At 40.5% G+C, this 19,050-nt stretch overlaps 1 protein-coding gene and 1 long non-coding RNA gene across 4 annotated transcripts in view; one reads left to right on the forward strand and one right to left on the reverse strand.

Moving 5' to 3' along the window:
* nf1a (neurofibromin 1a) overlaps nucleotides 1–19,050 on the forward strand; it is a 204,789-nt gene that overhangs the window by 51,743 nt on the left and 133,996 nt on the right. For all 3 annotated transcript variants that reach the window (XM_034866988.1, XM_034866990.1, XM_034866989.1), the window contains exons 8-16: nucleotides 4,558–4,715; nucleotides 4,804–4,977; nucleotides 7,248–7,376; nucleotides 7,502–7,576; nucleotides 7,673–7,804; nucleotides 9,428–9,565; nucleotides 9,758–9,871; nucleotides 12,712–12,791; nucleotides 16,805–16,928. In XM_034866988.1, the coding sequence (XP_034722879.1) occupies nucleotides 4,558–4,715; nucleotides 4,804–4,977; nucleotides 7,248–7,376; nucleotides 7,502–7,576; nucleotides 7,673–7,804; nucleotides 9,428–9,565; nucleotides 9,758–9,871; nucleotides 12,712–12,791; nucleotides 16,805–16,928 (1,124 nt within the window). The remainder of the gene's footprint in view (nucleotides 1–4,557; nucleotides 4,716–4,803; nucleotides 4,978–7,247; nucleotides 7,377–7,501; nucleotides 7,577–7,672; nucleotides 7,805–9,427; nucleotides 9,566–9,757; nucleotides 9,872–12,711; nucleotides 12,792–16,804; nucleotides 16,929–19,050) is intronic.
* On the reverse strand, nucleotides 12,562–16,357 carry LOC117941839. Its single transcript, XR_004655990.1, has 3 exons — nucleotides 16,287–16,357; nucleotides 13,637–13,642; nucleotides 12,562–12,572 (listed from the first exon to the last, which is right to left on the reverse strand). It is a non-coding gene; the product is annotated as an uncharacterized LOC117941839 (long non-coding RNA).

The raw sequence follows: 19,050 nt of genomic DNA on the forward strand, positions 1-19,050 counted from the left end.
GACCAGTTTACCAGTAAACGCAACACTTTGTCCCTTCTGTTGTTTTTCAGACAACAGCAGTGAGAAAGTGCTAGTCGGTGCTAGTAGTGTCTGTTAACTCCTCTAGGACGCACCAGTGCCAATGTCCTCGCATCCGCTGCAATGCTGTTTATATGGATATTGTTTAATTTTGCGTTACATGACCCATTTCGTCTGTGAAGCCGTGCCTGTGTTGAATCTCTCCTCTCCTGTCTCTCCTCTTACTGTCCGGGCCCGGCCACACAGCGGCTGCCGGTCCACATTTCTGACATTTTTCCACAGTTTTAATTTTTTTTTATTTTGTATAGTATGAGGGGCAAACCTGTATCTGTACCATTGTTTCCGCGGTAATTATCGCGGCCGCCACGGCGAAGAACACAGAAGAAGTTATTGAATGCAACTAACTTCAGTTGGTAGAGTAACAGCGTGTGAGACGTAGCTGCTGGACCTGGACCTGGGCCAGTGATGTGACCCATTGCGAGAATATCATAGTTCATAAAAATGCAGCGCAGTGAAGATACAGACACACGACGTTTGTATCCGCCATTCGACCCGTGCTGGACCCGTTCATAATGATCAGCCGTCTCTCTGTGAGTAGCGCCCATCACACTCCCTCTCGCAGTTATAAACAGCCTATGTAACAATAAAATTTGTTTTGGTTAAAATTAACAAATAATCGTGGGAATAATCGCGTTCAAAATTTTGATCAAAATAATCGTGATTTTCATTTTGGCCATAATCGTGCAGCCCTAGACTGTATTTAAAGCTGATTCTGGTTTCCAACTTCGGCCCAGGTGTGTGTGTGTTAAAACACAGACGGAGACAACCTCTCTATGTTGATGCTTTATTACAATCAAGCATCAGTATAAACATGGGCATGGGGAGCTCCGCTATGGCTGTATGGCGGCGGCTGTGGCTCAGTGGTAGAGCGGTTGCCTGCCAATCAGAAGGTTGGTGGTTCGATCCTCGCCCCTGCAGCCATTGTCGAAGTGTCCTTGGGCAAGACACTGAACCCCGAGTTGCCCCCGGTGCTGTGCAACGGAGTGTGAACGTGTGTGAATGTTTATCTGATGAGCAGGTGGCACCTTGTACGGCAGCCCCGGTCACAGTGTATGAATGTGTGTGAATGGTGAATGTTTCCTGTAGATGTAAAAGCGCTTTGAGCAGTTGTTAAGACTGGAAAAGCGCTATATAAATACAGCACATTTACATTTACATTTAAGTGTGGTAATAAAAAATAAAAAAAACATTGCAAAGGCTACCACACACAATGCATAGGAATCATATATACTAGTAAATAATAACAATAAACCCACTATTAATTACATTATCCTAATGTGCAAGGACGTTAAACAATGGCCATCATAAGGAATCAACAGCCAGGTGTAACCTAGCTAACTGTTGAAGAACACAAACAAGCTAACTTTTTAATTTGCCAGTAGGCCTACTAGACCAATACAACAACGGGCTTAAATGAACTGACAACATAACACCCGCGGTGTGAGGCGCGTGTCTGCGCTGTTCTCCTACATGCGGTCACAATCACACCTGATAGACGACCTGTTGTACAAAACTAAAGCAACGAGCCAATTTAGTTAAATGGGAGGAGTAGAAAGTAACGATAATTGTGTTTAAATGTAAAGAGTAAAAGTGAAAAGTTGCCAAAAAAATAAATAGTAAAGTAAAAGTATCTGAAAAATCAAAACAGTAACAAAGTATTTGGTCTTTGTTACTTCCCATCTCTGGTGACACCCAGCAAAGGGCAGCAGGTCCGACTCGAGCCGCTGCAGGACTCAGCGCACGTTCTTACTGAGTGAGCTAAATGCCGCCCCTAGAAGAATATTCAATTTCAATTGCAAATCTTTCTGTATCTCACGGTTCAATTTGATTCTTGTGGTCACTTTGATTCAAAATTAACTCTTGATTAAAGGAAATTACCAAATCAAAATTCAGGATCTACTCCGGTCCCTCGTGCGCTAAAACAGACAACAGGAGTTATGGTATTAAGGCAGAGTATAGTGTGTAAAAAGAGAATGGCTGGTCCACCTTAATGGTTTGCCCACATTAATTAAGCCTGAGCCGAAGTTGGCTAATTTCTAGTCTGCAGGTGGCAAGCACGACACAGGAACTTGGCTTGAGTCTTGAGGAGTTGCATTTATTCATGAACGAAAACCAGTCAGTGTCTGGTGTTAGGGTTCATCCTTCAAGAGAACACCAATCCAAATTGCCAGATGCCATTGAATTTTGCATTTGCCGGTAGTCAGGTTGATCGAGAGAGTGAGAGAGATGCTGCGCCATCGGAGTGTGAATGTGTGTGAGTGTTTATCTGATGAGCAGGTGGCACCTTGTACGGCAGCCTCGGCCACAGTGTGTGAATGGTGAAGCGTTCCTGTATGATGTAAAAGCGCTTTGAGTAGTCGTTAAGACTGGAAAAGCGCTATATAAATACAGTACATTTACAGATAGAGAAATGAACCCTAACCATAACACAAAGATACTAACTGGTTTTCGGACACCCTCCCCAAATACATTAAAACTGCACATTTAAGAATGGCCTTTATTGTGGCAAGCCTAAGGCACACCTGTGCAATAATCAGGCTGTCTAATCAGCAATTATAAAATGATATTGATATGCCACACCTGTGAGGTGGATAGATTATCTCGGCAAAGGAAAAGTGCTCACTAACACAGATTTAGACAGATTTGTGAACAATATTTGAGAGAAATAATCCTTTTGTGTACGTAGAAAAAGTCTTAGATCTTTGAGTTCAGCTCATGATTAATAGGGGTAAAAACAAAAGTGTTGCATTTATAATTTTGATCAGTACAGGTTCTTTGTTTTTTTTGATTTTTATTTATAGATTTTTGAAAGTTGTGAATTGATCAGAAGCAAAAAAGGATTTACTGCCAAGTAACACTTCTAGGAAATTGACTTTGGTAGATAGTATGTCAACACAAAAAAACAATAAATACTATAGAATATACAGATACATATAGAAACAATTCCCCATTCATCTCGTCCTAGGTGTCCCGTTGTTCTTCCTTAAGCTCCTACACCTGATGCCTGAGAGCCTGAGGGTCTAGCTGTTCCTAGGACTGCGGTCTTCTGGACTGAGATTTCATGTGTTGTTCCTGGAATTTGCTGGAGCAACAGAGTGCTTTGATTTTGACTGGAATCACTGTTGTCTTTACTTCCCACATCTTGAAGTCGTCATTGTAGATTGCTACATCTATTACAACTGTCTCCTTCTGCTATTTGTCGACCACCACGAAGTACCACCACGTATGTTAGCCATTACCATTTTATCAGTCTGGATGTGGAAGTCCTACAGGGTCTTTGTCATTCTCTGTCACCTTTGCATTTTCCTCCCACTTTGACCTTGGGACTTCCAGGCCATACTCAGCACAGCTGATTTGTAACTCTATGCCAGCCAGTTGGTTATGGTGTTCCATGTATGCCGTACCTGGCTGCATCTTTACACCCTTTCTCAGAGTCATCTTTACATAGTCTGCACATGGGGTCTCTCACATTGCCTCAGAACAGACTGACACGTGGTCAGTTACATGATCGGCCACCGCAGCGTGACTACAGGTTGCATGTCTCCAAAAGTTGAATCTCTCTCACCTTTTAACAGCAGGCAGCTGTTACACTAAACAGTAACACCAACACACAACGTTCGTTTAATAATTACATTGAATGAGGCTTTCTGTGGTTAGTTAGTGAACAGGTAATTAAGTGGTCTTGAAGAGGATTCTTTTTTGTCTTTGTTCTGAATATCTCAACAAGGATGCTGAAACGATACTATGGCAAAAACCTAAAACATTTGGAAGTAATGGAATAATAGATGCCTAAACATGGAACTGTCTCCAAATGTTGAATCCGTCTCAACTTTTAACACTAGGCAGCTGCGCAGCCTAAACAAACTACCCCCATTTAAAATGAACGGAAAGACCTGTGTTTTCGCCGTACCATGTGTGGACCCACCCAGTTTGTGAATGCACGCTTCTCCATGTTGCTTTCATGTTACAGAGATAACGTGGAAGAGTGACTTGACTACACACACGGTTGTATATTTTCAAGGCAAAAGTATTAACAGGATTTAAAAAAACTAAATTACGGCAGTTAAAACTAAAATTACGGCAGTTAAAGTTTCTGAAATTCATTTCTTCAATCATCTTGGTGATACCCTGCATCTCCTTGGCCACCCGGTTGATGGTGATCATCTTTTTTAAAGAACTAAATTGTTTTTGACTGCTTTTGTTTTTTGTCAGATAGTGTACTGTCCTTGGAAGTGTTTGTCTGCAACTCTGTATGCTACAACTGAAGTGAATAGTCTGCTGTCTTTGAAAGATAAACTATAAAAAACACTAACAGTAAACACTGGGCAGTTTAATCCATAACACTGATTGTCAGCTGTATAAGTTTATTTGATAAACACAGTTTTTCAGTTGTGGAAATTATTCTTTGGATGTTCCACAGGGTAGCTTTTGAATGGGAAGTTGTTGCCATTTAATCTGTATGTGTTGGTCTGTGTTCAGAAGCTGCAGAAAAGTTGTTCGACCTGGTGGACAGCTTTGCAGAGAGTGCTAAGAGGAAGGCAGCTGTGTGGCCTCTGCAAATCATCCTCCTCATCCTCTGTCCAGAGATCACACACACCATCTCCAAAGACACCGTGGAAGACAGCAAGGCCAACAAGGTGGGAGGAAAGAACACATACACAGACACACAGAGCAGATTATGACTCCAGCAGTTACACAAACTTTCCCTTCCTGTTGTGTCTGCAGAAACTGTTTCTGGACAGTTTGCGGAAAGCTTTAGCAGGCCAGGGTGGCAGCAAGCAGCTGATGGAGAGCGCTGCTATTGCCTGTGTCAAACTGTGTAAGGCCTCTACATACATCAATTGGGAGGATCACTCAACCATTTTCCTCCTGGTCCAGTCCATCGTCATGGATCTCAAGGTCTGAGCAGTTACTGAATAAGTTTCTCTCTTCATGTTGTTTTGTTTTAAGTTTTCCTTCTTTGTATCCATTTTGGTCACAGCAGCTAAACAAGTAGACTTTAAAAAATTTTGTATTTCCCAGAACTATGATCCTTCTTGGTTAGATTAATTATTTAAAGCCATAGACTATTTTATAATAATGAACTGTCTGTTACCTTGTCATTGCCTAATGAATTGATACAAAGCTAATAGGGTGTAACTATACACTAAATTCAACAGATAGCTTATTAATTGATATTGATTACAATATTGATCCAACACCCAAGATTCTTTTGTACCTTAAAATAATGTTTCCAAAATCAGTTCAATTCAATTCAGTGGTTCATTAGCTTGTTGGAATGAGACATACCGGTAAGAATTATGGTAATGTTAACAGTGATGGACAATTCCTAACCTGTAGGGGAAACGAAGAGGAAAAGTGCTTTGATGCCTACTGTAAAGGTGCTGTTTTGACCACGGTCCAACAACTCTGGGCTAACCCACAAATTCATCAGGAACATTAAGTGTAGATATACGACTAATATAATGGTAATTTAGCTAGCTAGCACACCCGTGTCTTCTGCCTCAGATTCCCAGCGCTGCAAGGCTTCAGTCGGAATGAGAGCTGACAAAAGCCCTATGGAAACAGCCACAATCAGCCAAAATCAGCCAGCAAGCAGCAAGCCCGGTTAGCACTTAGCTCTGGTAATAAGGACGGTACGACAGTTTAATGAACCGTTTGGGAAACAGACCCAGGGACCCGGGTCAGAATATCGGACATTCGTAACGTTAAACCTCCATTAGCATTACCGGTGCCCCCCTTTTGTTTTTAGCCGTAGGACTACAGTTACAGTTTAGTTAGTTCAATTTACCAGACAAAACAGGAATAAGGCACACAAGCACTAATAGTAATTTAAAGATGTGGTAGCATTGGATCTGGACAAGAAGGATAACTCTGGAAGTTGTAAGGGTTGTGTCGCGATTGTGCATTCTCACTCCGCGACACAGGTTCGTGGGTCGTGAGTGTTGCGATTTTGGTTTTATTTTCAATATCGTTGCAGCCCTAAAAGCTAAAAGCTCCACAAAACTCTGTGTTTCTCAATACGGCTACGTTAACAAAATTTGTGTAGTCCAGTGCCTTTCCTGAGCAGAACTTCTAGTTTTTATGTCACCGCTGAGAAAGGACAACAGCAGCATTCAGCTTTGGAGACAAAGTAGTATTCAGTTATTATTGTTCTAACATACTATTTTGCATTTCTGTTGCATACAAATTAGAAGATAAAAACCGTTTCTGAAGAAGCGGTTTTCCATCATGTTCTTTTAAAATTTTGTTTCCCCCTTGATTTGAAGGGATAAATGCTACTAGCAACTGTGTGGAGAAGGGGTGGTGCACGATAACCTAAGGCTTGCGTCATGTGGATGTGCCGACAGTGTTGTCATTACTAAGAATTTCCAACCACAGATAAGCAGAGACTGATGAAGGGATGTCACAATACCAGAAACTTAGTAGTTGACACCATTACAAGTGAAATTCTGGAAACCCAGTTTGATACCACAGTAATAAACAAAACATTAAATCCCATGTAGTCCTTTATAACATGTTATTATGGATAACAGGAGAACAGCCCTAGACACATTTATCGTTTAAAAAAACAAACAGGATCAGGATAATCAGGATATTACATTTAATAATTGCATTGAAAGATGGCTTTCTGTGGTTAGTGAACAGGTAAGTAAGTGGTCTTGAAGATGATTATTTTTGTCTTTGTCTTGACTCTCTCATTTGGGCTCGGTCTTGACTTGGTCTCTGGTTTTGGACTTGTCTTGGACTCCACAAAGGTGATCTTCACTACAGCACTCTGCGTAGATTCACAACAACTGTGTGGATGCTAGTGTTGTCAGGATACCAACATTATGACTTTGTTATGATACCCTGCCAAAATATCAAGACACGGATACTGAAACTATACTACGGCAAAAAACCTAAAACATTTGGAAGTAATGGAATAACAGATGCCTAAACATGGAGCTTCTTTGTTTGTTACAAAATTACATTTTTTTCATAAGAGCCAGAGTGTTGATGTGCGACAGGGACTCACAGCAATGCTGTGCCAAGTCTCCAAAGTCTTCAACAAGTCTTCTTTTTTAATTAATAGAAATGTTCTCTCTGAGTGTATTGTGACAAGTCTGGTCTAAATTTCACCAGAAAATGTACTTTTTACCAACCTGAAGTGACTTGTGTCCCACCAGGCTCTGCTCTTCAACCCTGCCAAACCCTTCTGGAGGGGGACAGGCAGCCAGAATGCTGACGTTGAGCTCATGATGGACTGCTTTGTCTCCTGTTTCCGCATCAATCCTCACAACAACCAGCACTTTAAGGTGGACTGAAAAGAAGTGATATTATTTATTGTTTGTAATGTTTCCCCTACTTAACAACATGGCACAGGTATGTAATATCAGTTTCACTAGCTAATTGTCATTAGTGTTTCATCTTTGCCCCTAAGGTCTGTTTGGCTGCAACATCCCCTTCAACCTTTCATTTTGTCCTGGTCAACTCTTTGCACAGAATTATCACCAATGTAAGTCTTCAGAGCTTTTTCATACTGTACATCAGTGATGTTAGATTTGTTTGCTGTGTTATTTCACTTGTCTTGCTCTATGTTGTCTACTTTCAGTCCCATCTGGACTGGTGGCCTAAAATCGATGCCGTGTACTGCTACTCTGGAGAGCTCCGCTTTATGTTCTCAGACACCCTCAACCGTGTAATCCAAGGCATCGGCACCCATGCTCCACTACGCATGACACCGGTAAGAAGACAGTAACACGTTACATTACTATACTACACTAAACATGCCAAGTCATATTCGGTGTAAAGTGACTGAGGGGTAAAAAACTAAGCTGTTAAACTCTTATTTTGACCTGAATCTGAAAGTACGATTGTATTATGGGTATATTTAAAAAAAAAATACACAATATAGACACAACGTAGACTTAAATGTTTGTTTTCTTTATGACATTAAACATTGACAGATAATTCAAGTTTACTACACAGTGGGTTTTATTTTTGTAGTCGTGTCCATTTCTATCAGTGATGCTAACATTGAATTTACCAAAGTACTTGTTAAGAACAAGGACCACACAGAAATGCCTACAATAAAGTCCAATAATAAGCATGGGCAGTCAGATCTTAGACCGGTTGGAAACAAAGCAAGTTTATTTAGATATTCTAAACCACTTTATTTGGGTGTAAAACTGAATGTGAACAAAAAATTATCACTTTTAACCTCATTGAACAGATGAACTAAACATAACTGCAATGTGTACAGTAGTTCAAAGTAGAACCAAGAAGTCTGTGTGTAAACTGTGGATAGATATGCGCGAGTGACAGATTGACACATTGTTGGCATAGAAATTAAGATGGTAGACTTCTTAATCTGATTAACTGGACTCACTGTAACTGATACAGTAGTAACTAAATATGGTGAAAGTCTGAACTTTTTTACCAACATTTACGAGTAAACCGTATTTAAGATGGATTGGTCACACCTGGCCTCTTAGGTCAGTTTTAAGGCAACTAGAAGTTCCAGTTAACCTGCTCAGTTGATCCCTTGTTTCCAGATATCTACAATGTTAACATTGCTGAGCAAAAAGATTAAACATACAATATTTATTATTTTAAATTCAATATTTTATCAATAGTCAATGTCAATCCACTGCTTTCCATCTTGTGTTGAGTTGTAATAAAACCTTGACTGAGAGACTAGATCATCTCTGTCTTGTTTTAAAATAATGTTTTTAAGGAGGGCCATCCCAGCCACTTATTGTCTGACCCGGTACCCACAGAGGTTATTGCACATGCATAGTAACGTGTGTTCACGTTTATTTGTGTTTGTGTTATCTTTTTTCCGAGCTGCAGTTTATAATCGTTGTTGCCTGTTATCAAGCAAAATAAATAACGTAAGTTGTATTTCGCTCTGACTTCTTTCAGGCACAAAGTCACAGATCCAAGTAAGAAAGCAAGACACAGCCAGACCAACAGACAGGCTATAGAGAGAGATGCACCGCAAGCGAACACATCAACTTAACGTTGTCCAAAAAAAAGGGAACAAAAGTTTACCTGATTGATGTCCCAGCATTTATTCTTATGTTGTGTTTTTATCTTTTCTAGACCAGATAGTTCCACTTCACTCTGATCAATTGTAAACATTGATTCACAAAAGGGATGCAGAGCCCTTGCATAATTTGCAGGGGCTTAAGCAGCCTGCTTAGTTGGCATTTGGGCTGACTGGCTCAGTTTCAAGCTCTCTTGTTTATTCATAATTTCCTAAAACAGCTGGTCACTAGTTTTAATCAAACGTCACTCAAAAATGAGGAAGTATTCTGCCTAAACCTAATGAAAGTCCTACCTGTTGTATGCTGCCCTCCCACAGAGTCTGACATTCAAAGGGAAGATGACCACCAGCCTTAAGTTCAAAGAGAAAACCACAGAACTGGACACTCGAAGTTGGAAGTGTCTCCTTCTTGCTCTGGTCAAACTCATCCACGCTGACCCTAAACTCATGTTGCATGTGAGTCTGCCACAACATATTGGCTTCTTTGTGATTACTTTGCTTAGACGCAGGTTTTGGCATACCCATTCACTCTAGATGTTTTATGTTCTTATTTGGTGTCAATGTTTATTAATTTCTACTGTATTTTTTATAACTGACAAACAAAATGACAAACAACTTTTATAACTTAAACTTGTTTTTTTGTGTTAGAACCCAGTGAAGCAAGCTCCAGACATGCAGAGCAGTACAGCAGAGCTCATCACCGGCCTGGTGCAGCTAGTGCCTCTAACTAACACAACCCAGCTTTCACAAGAAGCCATGGAGGTCAGAGACCAAACTAAAATTCTGACTTGAAGAGTTTCCTCATCAACTTTTCCCCAAACCAATTTTTTTCTTACTAAGCAGAATTAGAATAACATTAGGGGCATACTTGTACTTCAGACAACAAAGTGTAAAACTGGTAATTTAGTTTTTGAACTTCTATTATGTAAGAAACATTTAAAAAAAAAAAAGAAGTAAAAACTGAAGTGGAAAAAGCTGACTTTTTAATCACTTCCCGCAGATCTTTCAGTGTAAAAGCTCATCAGGAATGTTAGTAATTATGCCCTTTAAACTACTGAATAGCTTTTAATAGGAACCATTTGTGCAGGAAGTTTTGAGTTGCATTCACTTTTTCATTGAGCTTAACAGTAATGGGAAAATGGTGTAATAGAGGAAACTGGACATATTTAAAATTAGTATTTGTGTTCATAATAGACTGTGTTGTCAGCGGAGTGGTGAATATAAGATGACTTTTGTTTAACTGATAATTTATCAAGATAACATGCAACCATGGATGAAATGTTGATTGTATGGACAACAAACCGCAAAAACATTTTTTTTATGATTAACCGTTTTTATTTTGTTTTAAAACAAAACACAAAACATAGAGCTCATTACATGACCACATCTCCTCCTCCCCTGAACGAATTGGACTCAACTTTTTGATGCAGGCATTCAAAATAAATGGGAAGATCTGCGTTTTCGCCAGAACTGTCTGACAAGAAACAACGAACCGCGTTTTGTGCCTCTCTGTATTATACACAGCTATACTATCTTTACCTTTATCAAATCGCTTGAAAAAATACAGCAAGCTGCTACAGTAAGACCATACAGACCTCTACAAACTCAATAGTTCTCTGTTTTTGGCTGAGATGGATGACATAGCGCTGAATAAATTACCTAGCAGATTACGGACATTTAGCTAGTAGCTTAATCCCGACAAAACACCAAACTGAGCCTGCATGCACGTTTAAAAAAAACCTATTCAAATCACAAAATTGAAAATCATATACCTTCCATACCTCTTCGGCTACTTACAATAAAATGGCACAACTATCTTCTGAGCATATAACATACATATTGGTGATGACTAAACACAGATAACCTCAAATACTCACAGAATAGTCAATATGCATTTAAACCTGAACTATGCATAGTCCAACTCCCATGGGATCCACTCGGTCTGTCTCCCATGCATTGCTAAAAAATTAAAATGTTAGTCCAAACCAGTGTCCAGGTCCGCATCCTATATTTGCGCCAGTCTGCAAAACATTAAAGCTGCTGGCAGCGAAGAACAAGCCCTTGCACCCAGTTGACGCGGTTGTGTATTTCCATGAGCCATCAGACACTGCAAGCAAGCGTTATACTTAATTCCCTCAATAGGGTGCATTGGGAATTACAGTACATATTTATAAATAGTGCACCACCTCCTGCGTCCACTATGTGTGCTATGTGCTAGAAAACACACACTAAATATACATCATGTTTGTGAAAATATGTTTACACTACACTTACACTACACTTATACTACTCAAGTTTTAGTTAAATTGAATCATCTTTGTCAAGGCTTTATTTCTGTTGCCTGTAGGTGGCGCTATGACTATAACTCATTATTAAGAGTGTCACGATTGTCCAAATCATTGATTCAATTACATTTTCAATTCTAAGGTCACAATTTGATGCTATTCTCAATTTTTTTAAGCACAGGTTGGTATTCCATTTTTAGACAAGACTTGTATGTTATATAATGTCTGACCTTTGTTCGTAATGTACCACATTACATTGTCAAATTTAAAATATTTAACAACATAATGTCACATTTACATATCTTCAGTCAATTGGAAACTTAATTTGTCAATAAAGTAAAAAGAAAAAAAAAAGTTTACAGACAACACTGAGGGCAGATGCTTCGCACCCAAAGGGGTTAGCCTCTCCTCTCTAAGCGAAGCTCCCTATGACGCCATTTTGATGTGATCAAGCCATCACTTGCCGTTAGTATTCATTTTGGCACCACTTTTCACAGCGAATAACTTTCGCAGCCGAGCGAAGCATATAATAACAGCAGCCGAGCGGACTGATAGCAAAGAGGGCCACTCGGCAGACGGCAGTCCACTAATTTGTTGCTCTAAATGTTTATTGGTAATTATGGTTACCCAGTGAGTCCAGTAGTCCCCAGTAAGAGAAACAGCGGGTGCATGTTGTAGCAAGGTCGCTTTTGCAGTCCTCTCCTTTTCATACAACTAGGAGTCTGATGGTGCGTGTTGTGGGAATCTCGCACCTGCCGTCGTTGTTGCAATTCTCAGACCGATGTCTTCCACAACCCTAATGGGCCTGCAGTCTGTAGCTATCCACGTTGCTATGGCATTTAGCGTCTCTTGCTTTTGTTAATCTATACTTACCCCCACGCTGCATCTAACGTAGCCTGCCGAAGCCTTGCGCCACTGTGTGTTTCGCTGAATGATTTGCTGGTATCGTCTGTCAAGGTTACATTTCAGACCGGAACTACTCCGGTGATAAGAAAATTTAACTTTGCAGTATTTACATAGCTTGTGAGCAACAAATATATATATATAGTTGGGTTTAAGGGTGACTAAAGGAGGCTTTTTTCTATTTCTGGATATGATACAAATGCCTACCAAATTTCATACCTCTAAGTGAAAGTAAAAGGAGGGGGAGTTTAACTTTGAAAATTATTAAGGAGAAGCTATCGAGCCAATTTTACACTGCCAAGGACGAGACCCATATCAGAATGTGTGTTAATGATCCCTGTACATGTAAATGCGCTTTGAATATTCATTAAGGCTAGCAACTACTTTCCTGTCTTCTCTTCTTTCTTTTTTCAGGCACTGCTAGTTCTGCACCAGCCTGAGACCATCGAGTTGTGGAATCCCGATGCCCCCATAGAGACGTTTTGGGACATCAGGTACTTCACGATAACAGATTTTGCTGGAAGATAACTTGTCCCAGAAATTATTACGATAAACAAAATTTAATTAAAAACCACACACAACAAAGCAATAAATATAATGGATGTAAACAAGATTGCACTTCAATAAAATATTAAACATTAGGCTCAGACAGAGTGCCAAAGAGATGAAGCAGGCCATATGAAAAACCTTTGAAAAAATAATTTCTCCAGCATAAAGCTTTGTTCAAATAAAGCAAAAGTGAATTGCAGTCCAGCAGGAGACCCCAAACTTCTCTTTCCCGAGCCACATTAATCAAGTCCTGGGTCTTTCCCGAGGCCTCCTCCCAGCTGGACGTGCCTTGAACACCTCCCTAGGGAGGCGCTCAGGAGACATCGTTACCAGATGCCCGAACCACCTGAACTTGCACATTTCGACTCAAAGGAGCAGTGATTCTACTCCGAGCTCCCCTACTGATGACTTTGCTTCTCACCCTGTCTCTAAGGGAGAAACCAATTTTGGCCGCTTGTACCCTGGATCTCGTTCTTTCAGTCATGACCCAGCCTTCATGACCATTGGTGAGGGTAGTAACAAAAACTGACCAGTAGCTTGAAAGCTTTGCCTTCTGGCCCAGCACTCTTTTTGTCACAACGGTGCGATAAATTGAATGTAATACGTCACCCGCTGCGACAATTCTCCGACCATCTCCCGACCATCATCCCCTCACGAACAAGACCTCAAGGTATTTAAACTCCTTCACTTAGGGTAAGGACTCATTCCCTACCTGAAGAAGGCACTCCATCAGTTTCCTTCTGAGAACCATGGCTTCGGATTTATAGGTGCTGATCCTCAACCCAGCCACTTCACACTCAGCTGGGAACCGATCTAGTGAGTCCTGAAGGTCACAGGATGATGATGCCTTAGGGACCATATCATCTGCAAAAAGCAGAAATGAGATCCCCAGCCCACTGAACTGCAATCCCTGCCCACCCGTCTACGCCTCGATATCTTGTTTATGAATACTACAAACAAACAGGATTGGTGACAAAGCGCATTCCTGGTGGAGGCCAGCCCTCACCTGAAACGAGTATGACTTACTGCCAAGAACCCAGACACGGCTCTCGCTTTGGTCATACAGAGATTGGATGGCCCTAAGAAGGGACCCCCTCACCCCATACTCCCGCAGCACCTCCCACAGTATCTCCCTGGGGACCCAGTCATACACATCCCTCCAGGATCCTTGAGAGAGTGAAGATTTGATCCGTTGTTCCATGACCAGGACGGAATCCGCATTGTTCCTCTTCAACCCGAGGTTCGACCATCGGCCGAACCCTTCTTTCCTGCACCTTGGAGTAGACTTTACCAGGGAGGCTGTGAAGTGTAGTGTACTTGGCACACACCCTCTGGTCCCCCTTTTGAAGAGGTGAACCACCCCTTCAGTCTGCCTCTTCTCAGGCACCGTCCCAGACTTCCACGCAATGTTGAAAAGGCGTGTCACCCAAGACAGCCCCTCGACACCCAGAGCTTTCAGCTCCAGCTCTGCCTCTATCATAGAGTGCATATTAGCTAGATATAGGAGTTACTCAAAATGCTCCTTCCACCGCCCTACAGTGGGGCTCAAAAGTTTGGGCACCCCAAGTAAAAAAATAAAGCCAAGAAAAGATGTAAAAATCTCCAAAAGGCATCAAATGACAGATTAGACATTTGTATAATATGTTAAAAAAGTTAGATTTTATTTCCATCATTTACACTTTCAAAATAACAGAAAACAAAAAAATGGCGTCTGCTAAAGTTTGGGCACCCTGCAGAGTTTATAGCATGCACAGCCTCCTTTGGAAAGCTGAGACTGGACAGTGTCATGGATTGTTCTCAATCATCGTCTGGAAAAACCAGGTAATGTCAATCTGAAGGTTTTAAATGCCCAGCCTCATCTGACCTTGCCCCAACAATCAGCACCATAGGTTCTTCTAAGCAGTTTTCTAGAAAACTGAAACTGAAATTAGTTGACGCTCACAAAGCATAAGAAAGCGTTTTCATATGCCAATATCCTCTGTTTGGAATGTAATAAAGAAATGGCAGTCATCAGGAGCAGTGCGAGTTAAAGGAAGATCTGGAAGACCAAGAAAAATATCAGATAGAAAAGCTCGCGGGATTATGAGAAGAGCAAGTCAAAAAACCCACGTTTGACTGCACAATCCATCCAGAAAGACCTTGCAGACACTGGAGTTGTGCTGCACCATTCCACTATAAATAGAGATAATAAAGATACTTGTATGAACAATGAAATTAACCTCTGTCCAAGTGTGAAGCATGGGGGTGGATCAATCATGCTTTGGGGTTGTATTGCAGCCAGTGGCACAGGGAACATTTCACAAGTAGAAGGAAAAATGGATTCAATAAAATATCAGCAAATTTTGGATACTAACTTGTGAAAAAGAAGAAGTTAAAGAGAGGATGGCTTCTACAAATGGATAAAATCCCAAACACACCTACAAATCCAGGATGGATTACATCAAGAGGCGTAAACTGAAGGTTTTGCCATGGCCTTCACATTCACCTGACCTCAACTAATTGAAAAATCTATGGATAGACCTTAAAAGAGCTTTGCGTGACAGACATCCCAGAAATCTCAAAGAACTGAATTACATGCTAATGCTACATTCATCAATTCATAATTCTGTTTAAAAACCTTACTTCATAAACATTACCAATTTACAATAACCACGCAACACTCAGATCTCTGTTAACTATTGGTCTGTGTATTTAGTTTCAAAGTGTAACTGTGTACAGGTTAAACATGATAGTTATATCAGCTTTGTCTGCGCATTCTGTTTAAAAGGATGTTTGCCATGCACACCGGGTTTTTGAGACGGTAAGACTTCCGGGGTGACAGGAAGTGACCAGTATTTTAAATAATAAACATTGTAACCCTCAAGATAGCTTGGGGTGTGTTGAAACATTTGTTAATTATATCTATATTAATATGCATATGTCTAGTTCACTAGAATTACAAATTTTTGGCTGTTTGGAGTTTCAAAGTTCCTATTCGCCTGAGCCACCCTTGTATTGTATGGGTTAATGGTATAGTCCAATACCAGGGGCGCGTTTCATAGCTATTTAGAAGGTAGGTTTCAGTTGGTTGGGGAGCTTTATATTGTAGGACGTAAGTCTGTAGAGAGCCCGTGTAACTAGGAAATAAAAGTCAACCTATAAACAGCGGTGTTTATTTTGATATACTGCCTTTTGAGTCTCATCTCAATTTCTTTTATTTTTGAGAAAGTATTTGATTTTTATATTTATTTTGTTAATGATTCATGTAGCATAATTTGGCCTTAATTGGGAACAAATAAAAATCCCTTTTCTTAAACACAACTCTGACTCATCTTGAATGTTTTTCATGTGTTGAATGTAGTGAGTGCTTGTTACGTCTCATGTGTGCATTGGACTTACAACTGAGCATTTAGCCCACTGTAAATACTGAGATATGTATATCATGTCCAAATTGCCCAGACCTAATATACAGTTGAGTTGCATATTTTTGAAGTGCTTTGGGGGCCTTTTGTAACTTTTTTTGGGTGTAGTAAGTTAGTTAGTAACATATTCAATATTTTACCTATCTAAATATCATCACAATAAATAAAGCATTTTGGGGCCACAGGTGGTTGCCTACTTTGCTTTATGGTGAAGTCTGCTCTTTGCATTTTTTCCCATGACCCAGAGTGTATTTCAGCTGATTTTCTGGCCGCGAGTAGCTACGACTTCGATTTGTGACACTAACTATGTCATGGCATGTGTATGCTCAGAACCCAAGGAAGCGCAGTGTGAGTGTGAAGTTGAGCGGTTCTTGAGGAAGTTGCAAGCAGCAATACCACAGGCCCAGCGATTGACCTGTTCCGAACAGGCATGTTTTAACCGGGCACTAAATTAGTTATATTAAAGACGGGAAATATTTATGCCACTTAATGTTGTTAACTTTTTTTTTGACATTTTCATGATAATGATTTCCTTCCTTTTTTTCTTCTTTTTTCAGTTCACAGGTGCTCTTCCTTATCTGTCGCAAACTAATTGGTCAGCAAATGATTAATGGCACAGAAGTTCTCAAATGGCTGAGGGAGATCCTCATCTGCAGGAACAAGTTTCTGCTTAAGAACAAGGTACAGTCCTGTTTCTTAACTGTTGCAACAGGCTGCTTTATTAGTACCAAAAAGTTTGTGAAAAACACTATGTGTAAAAGCCCTGACACACCAACCAGACTGTCATCTGCCAAAGTTGGGCCAACAGTAAGCGTCCGTTGCTCCACACAGGTCAACACGGGTATACTGCGTAGGTGTCAGCACCCGGGTTTTAATGCCATTCACCAACCAATCAATCAATCAATCAATCAATTTGTCACATGAAATCATACCGGGTACAAGTGTATGTCTGTGTGACGGGGTGGGGGCATGTCTTAGTTAGTTCTCATTTAGGAGTCTCTCAAGAGGAAAGGCTGTTACCCAGCTGCTTATGATTTTGAATAATTCTCCTAGCCTTATTATATTAATACACCTGGTGTAAATATCCTTTACGCAGAGTAGGGCAACAAACTTCTCTTTGCAAGGCCTTGCAATACTGTTTAGTGCTTTTTTCATACCAGGCAGTGATGTTCTCAGATGTCTTCAGGAATTTAAGGTAAAACAGTCTTTGCCTTGCTTTCCTACCACTCAGTCAGTATGCTATGCCCAGGTCAGACCCTTGGTGATGTAAACACCAAGGTATCAAAGTACTCAGCTATCATCTCTTTAGTGATGCTGACATTCATGAGTTGGTTGTTGTCCAGACACCAGTGGGTCAGGTTCTCTACCTCTTTCTGATAAGCCTGTTCATTATTGTCTATGATCAGGCCCACCACAGCAGTGTTATCAGCAAAACTTGATGATAGCGTTGGAGTTGAAAATGCTTACATAGTTGTGTGTACAGGGAGTACAGCAAGGGATTCAAAATAGTTTGTTTACATATTTTGACCTTGTCAGGATGGCTCCATGGTCTCTATTCTTGAGGAACCATGCATAGAGTTTCAGCTCTATAGCTGTTTAATTAATGTGTGTTAAAGTAAGGCATAACCTTCCCAAGGAAAGTCGGATTGAAGTTTCCAGAAACAACAAGCTTAGCATTAGCAGTGTATGGTTATTTGAACCCTGCTGCAATGCAATACTGGTATTGTCTGTTATTGTAGCCGGTGAATGATTGTAACAGAGTATAACGGCTCTTTCTACCATAAGAGATATGATCTGAAATCGGGTAGAATTTAACAACATTGGCAACCAAGTTTACAGGTTTCCCTGACTTTAGCATGCAGATACATGTAATGGAATGACAGTTTGTTGTTACATAGGATCAGCAAAACCATCAATAAAGGCTTCTTAAAAATAAAAAACTAAACAATCGAACATGTTCCAACAGAAGTGTGATCCTAAATTGGGGATAAATAATTACCAACATTAGCAACCAAGATTATAAGTTTCCTTGACATAATAGTATGTATTAACATGTAAAATATAAACACTGCAGTAATGTTTGTTGAATGGTGTTGAAGCCCAAATATTGATGCTTGCACAGTATCACCATGTTGACAGTGACACGTGTATCAGGTACGATGTAGCATCTACTGTGTTGGAGCCATGGATATATGATAAGGACCTGATGCAGCTTTATAGGCTCATTCCTAAGTCATACATAGAGCCCAAAAAGTTAATCTGCTGCGGATAAAGTTGCTCGGATAATAGGCACTGCTTTCGCACTATGGGGCTCAACTGTGATGAGGAAGCGATTATTTTAGCGTCTCTTCTATTTCTTCTGTGAATGTGTCAAGCCAGGCAGGTAACTTTCCAAATGTAATCAGACCGCATGGATCTAATTCTGGTAAGAATCTCATCTTAGTCTCGTCTGATAGTATTGGTGTCAAAATTAGATAAGTTATTTTTTCTAAGGCACACATAATATACACTCACCGGCCACTTTATTAGGTACCCCATGCTAGTAACGGGTTGGACCCCCTTTTGCCTTCAGAACTGCCTCAATTCTTCGTGGCATAGATTCAACAAGGTGCTGGAAGCATTCCTCAGGGAGTTTGGTCCATATTGACATGATGGCATCACATAGTTGCCGTAGATTTGTCGGCTGCACATCCATGATTCGAATCTCCCGTTCCACCACATCCCGAAGATGCTCTATTGGATTGAGATCCGGTGACTGTGGAGGCCATTTGAGTACAGCGAACTCATTGTCATGTTCAAGAAA

Source organism: Etheostoma cragini, chromosome 3, assembly GCF_013103735.1.
Source record: "Etheostoma cragini isolate CJK2018 chromosome 3, CSU_Ecrag_1.0, whole genome shotgun sequence".
Taxonomy (NCBI): domain Eukaryota; kingdom Metazoa; phylum Chordata; class Actinopteri; order Perciformes; family Percidae; genus Etheostoma; species Etheostoma cragini.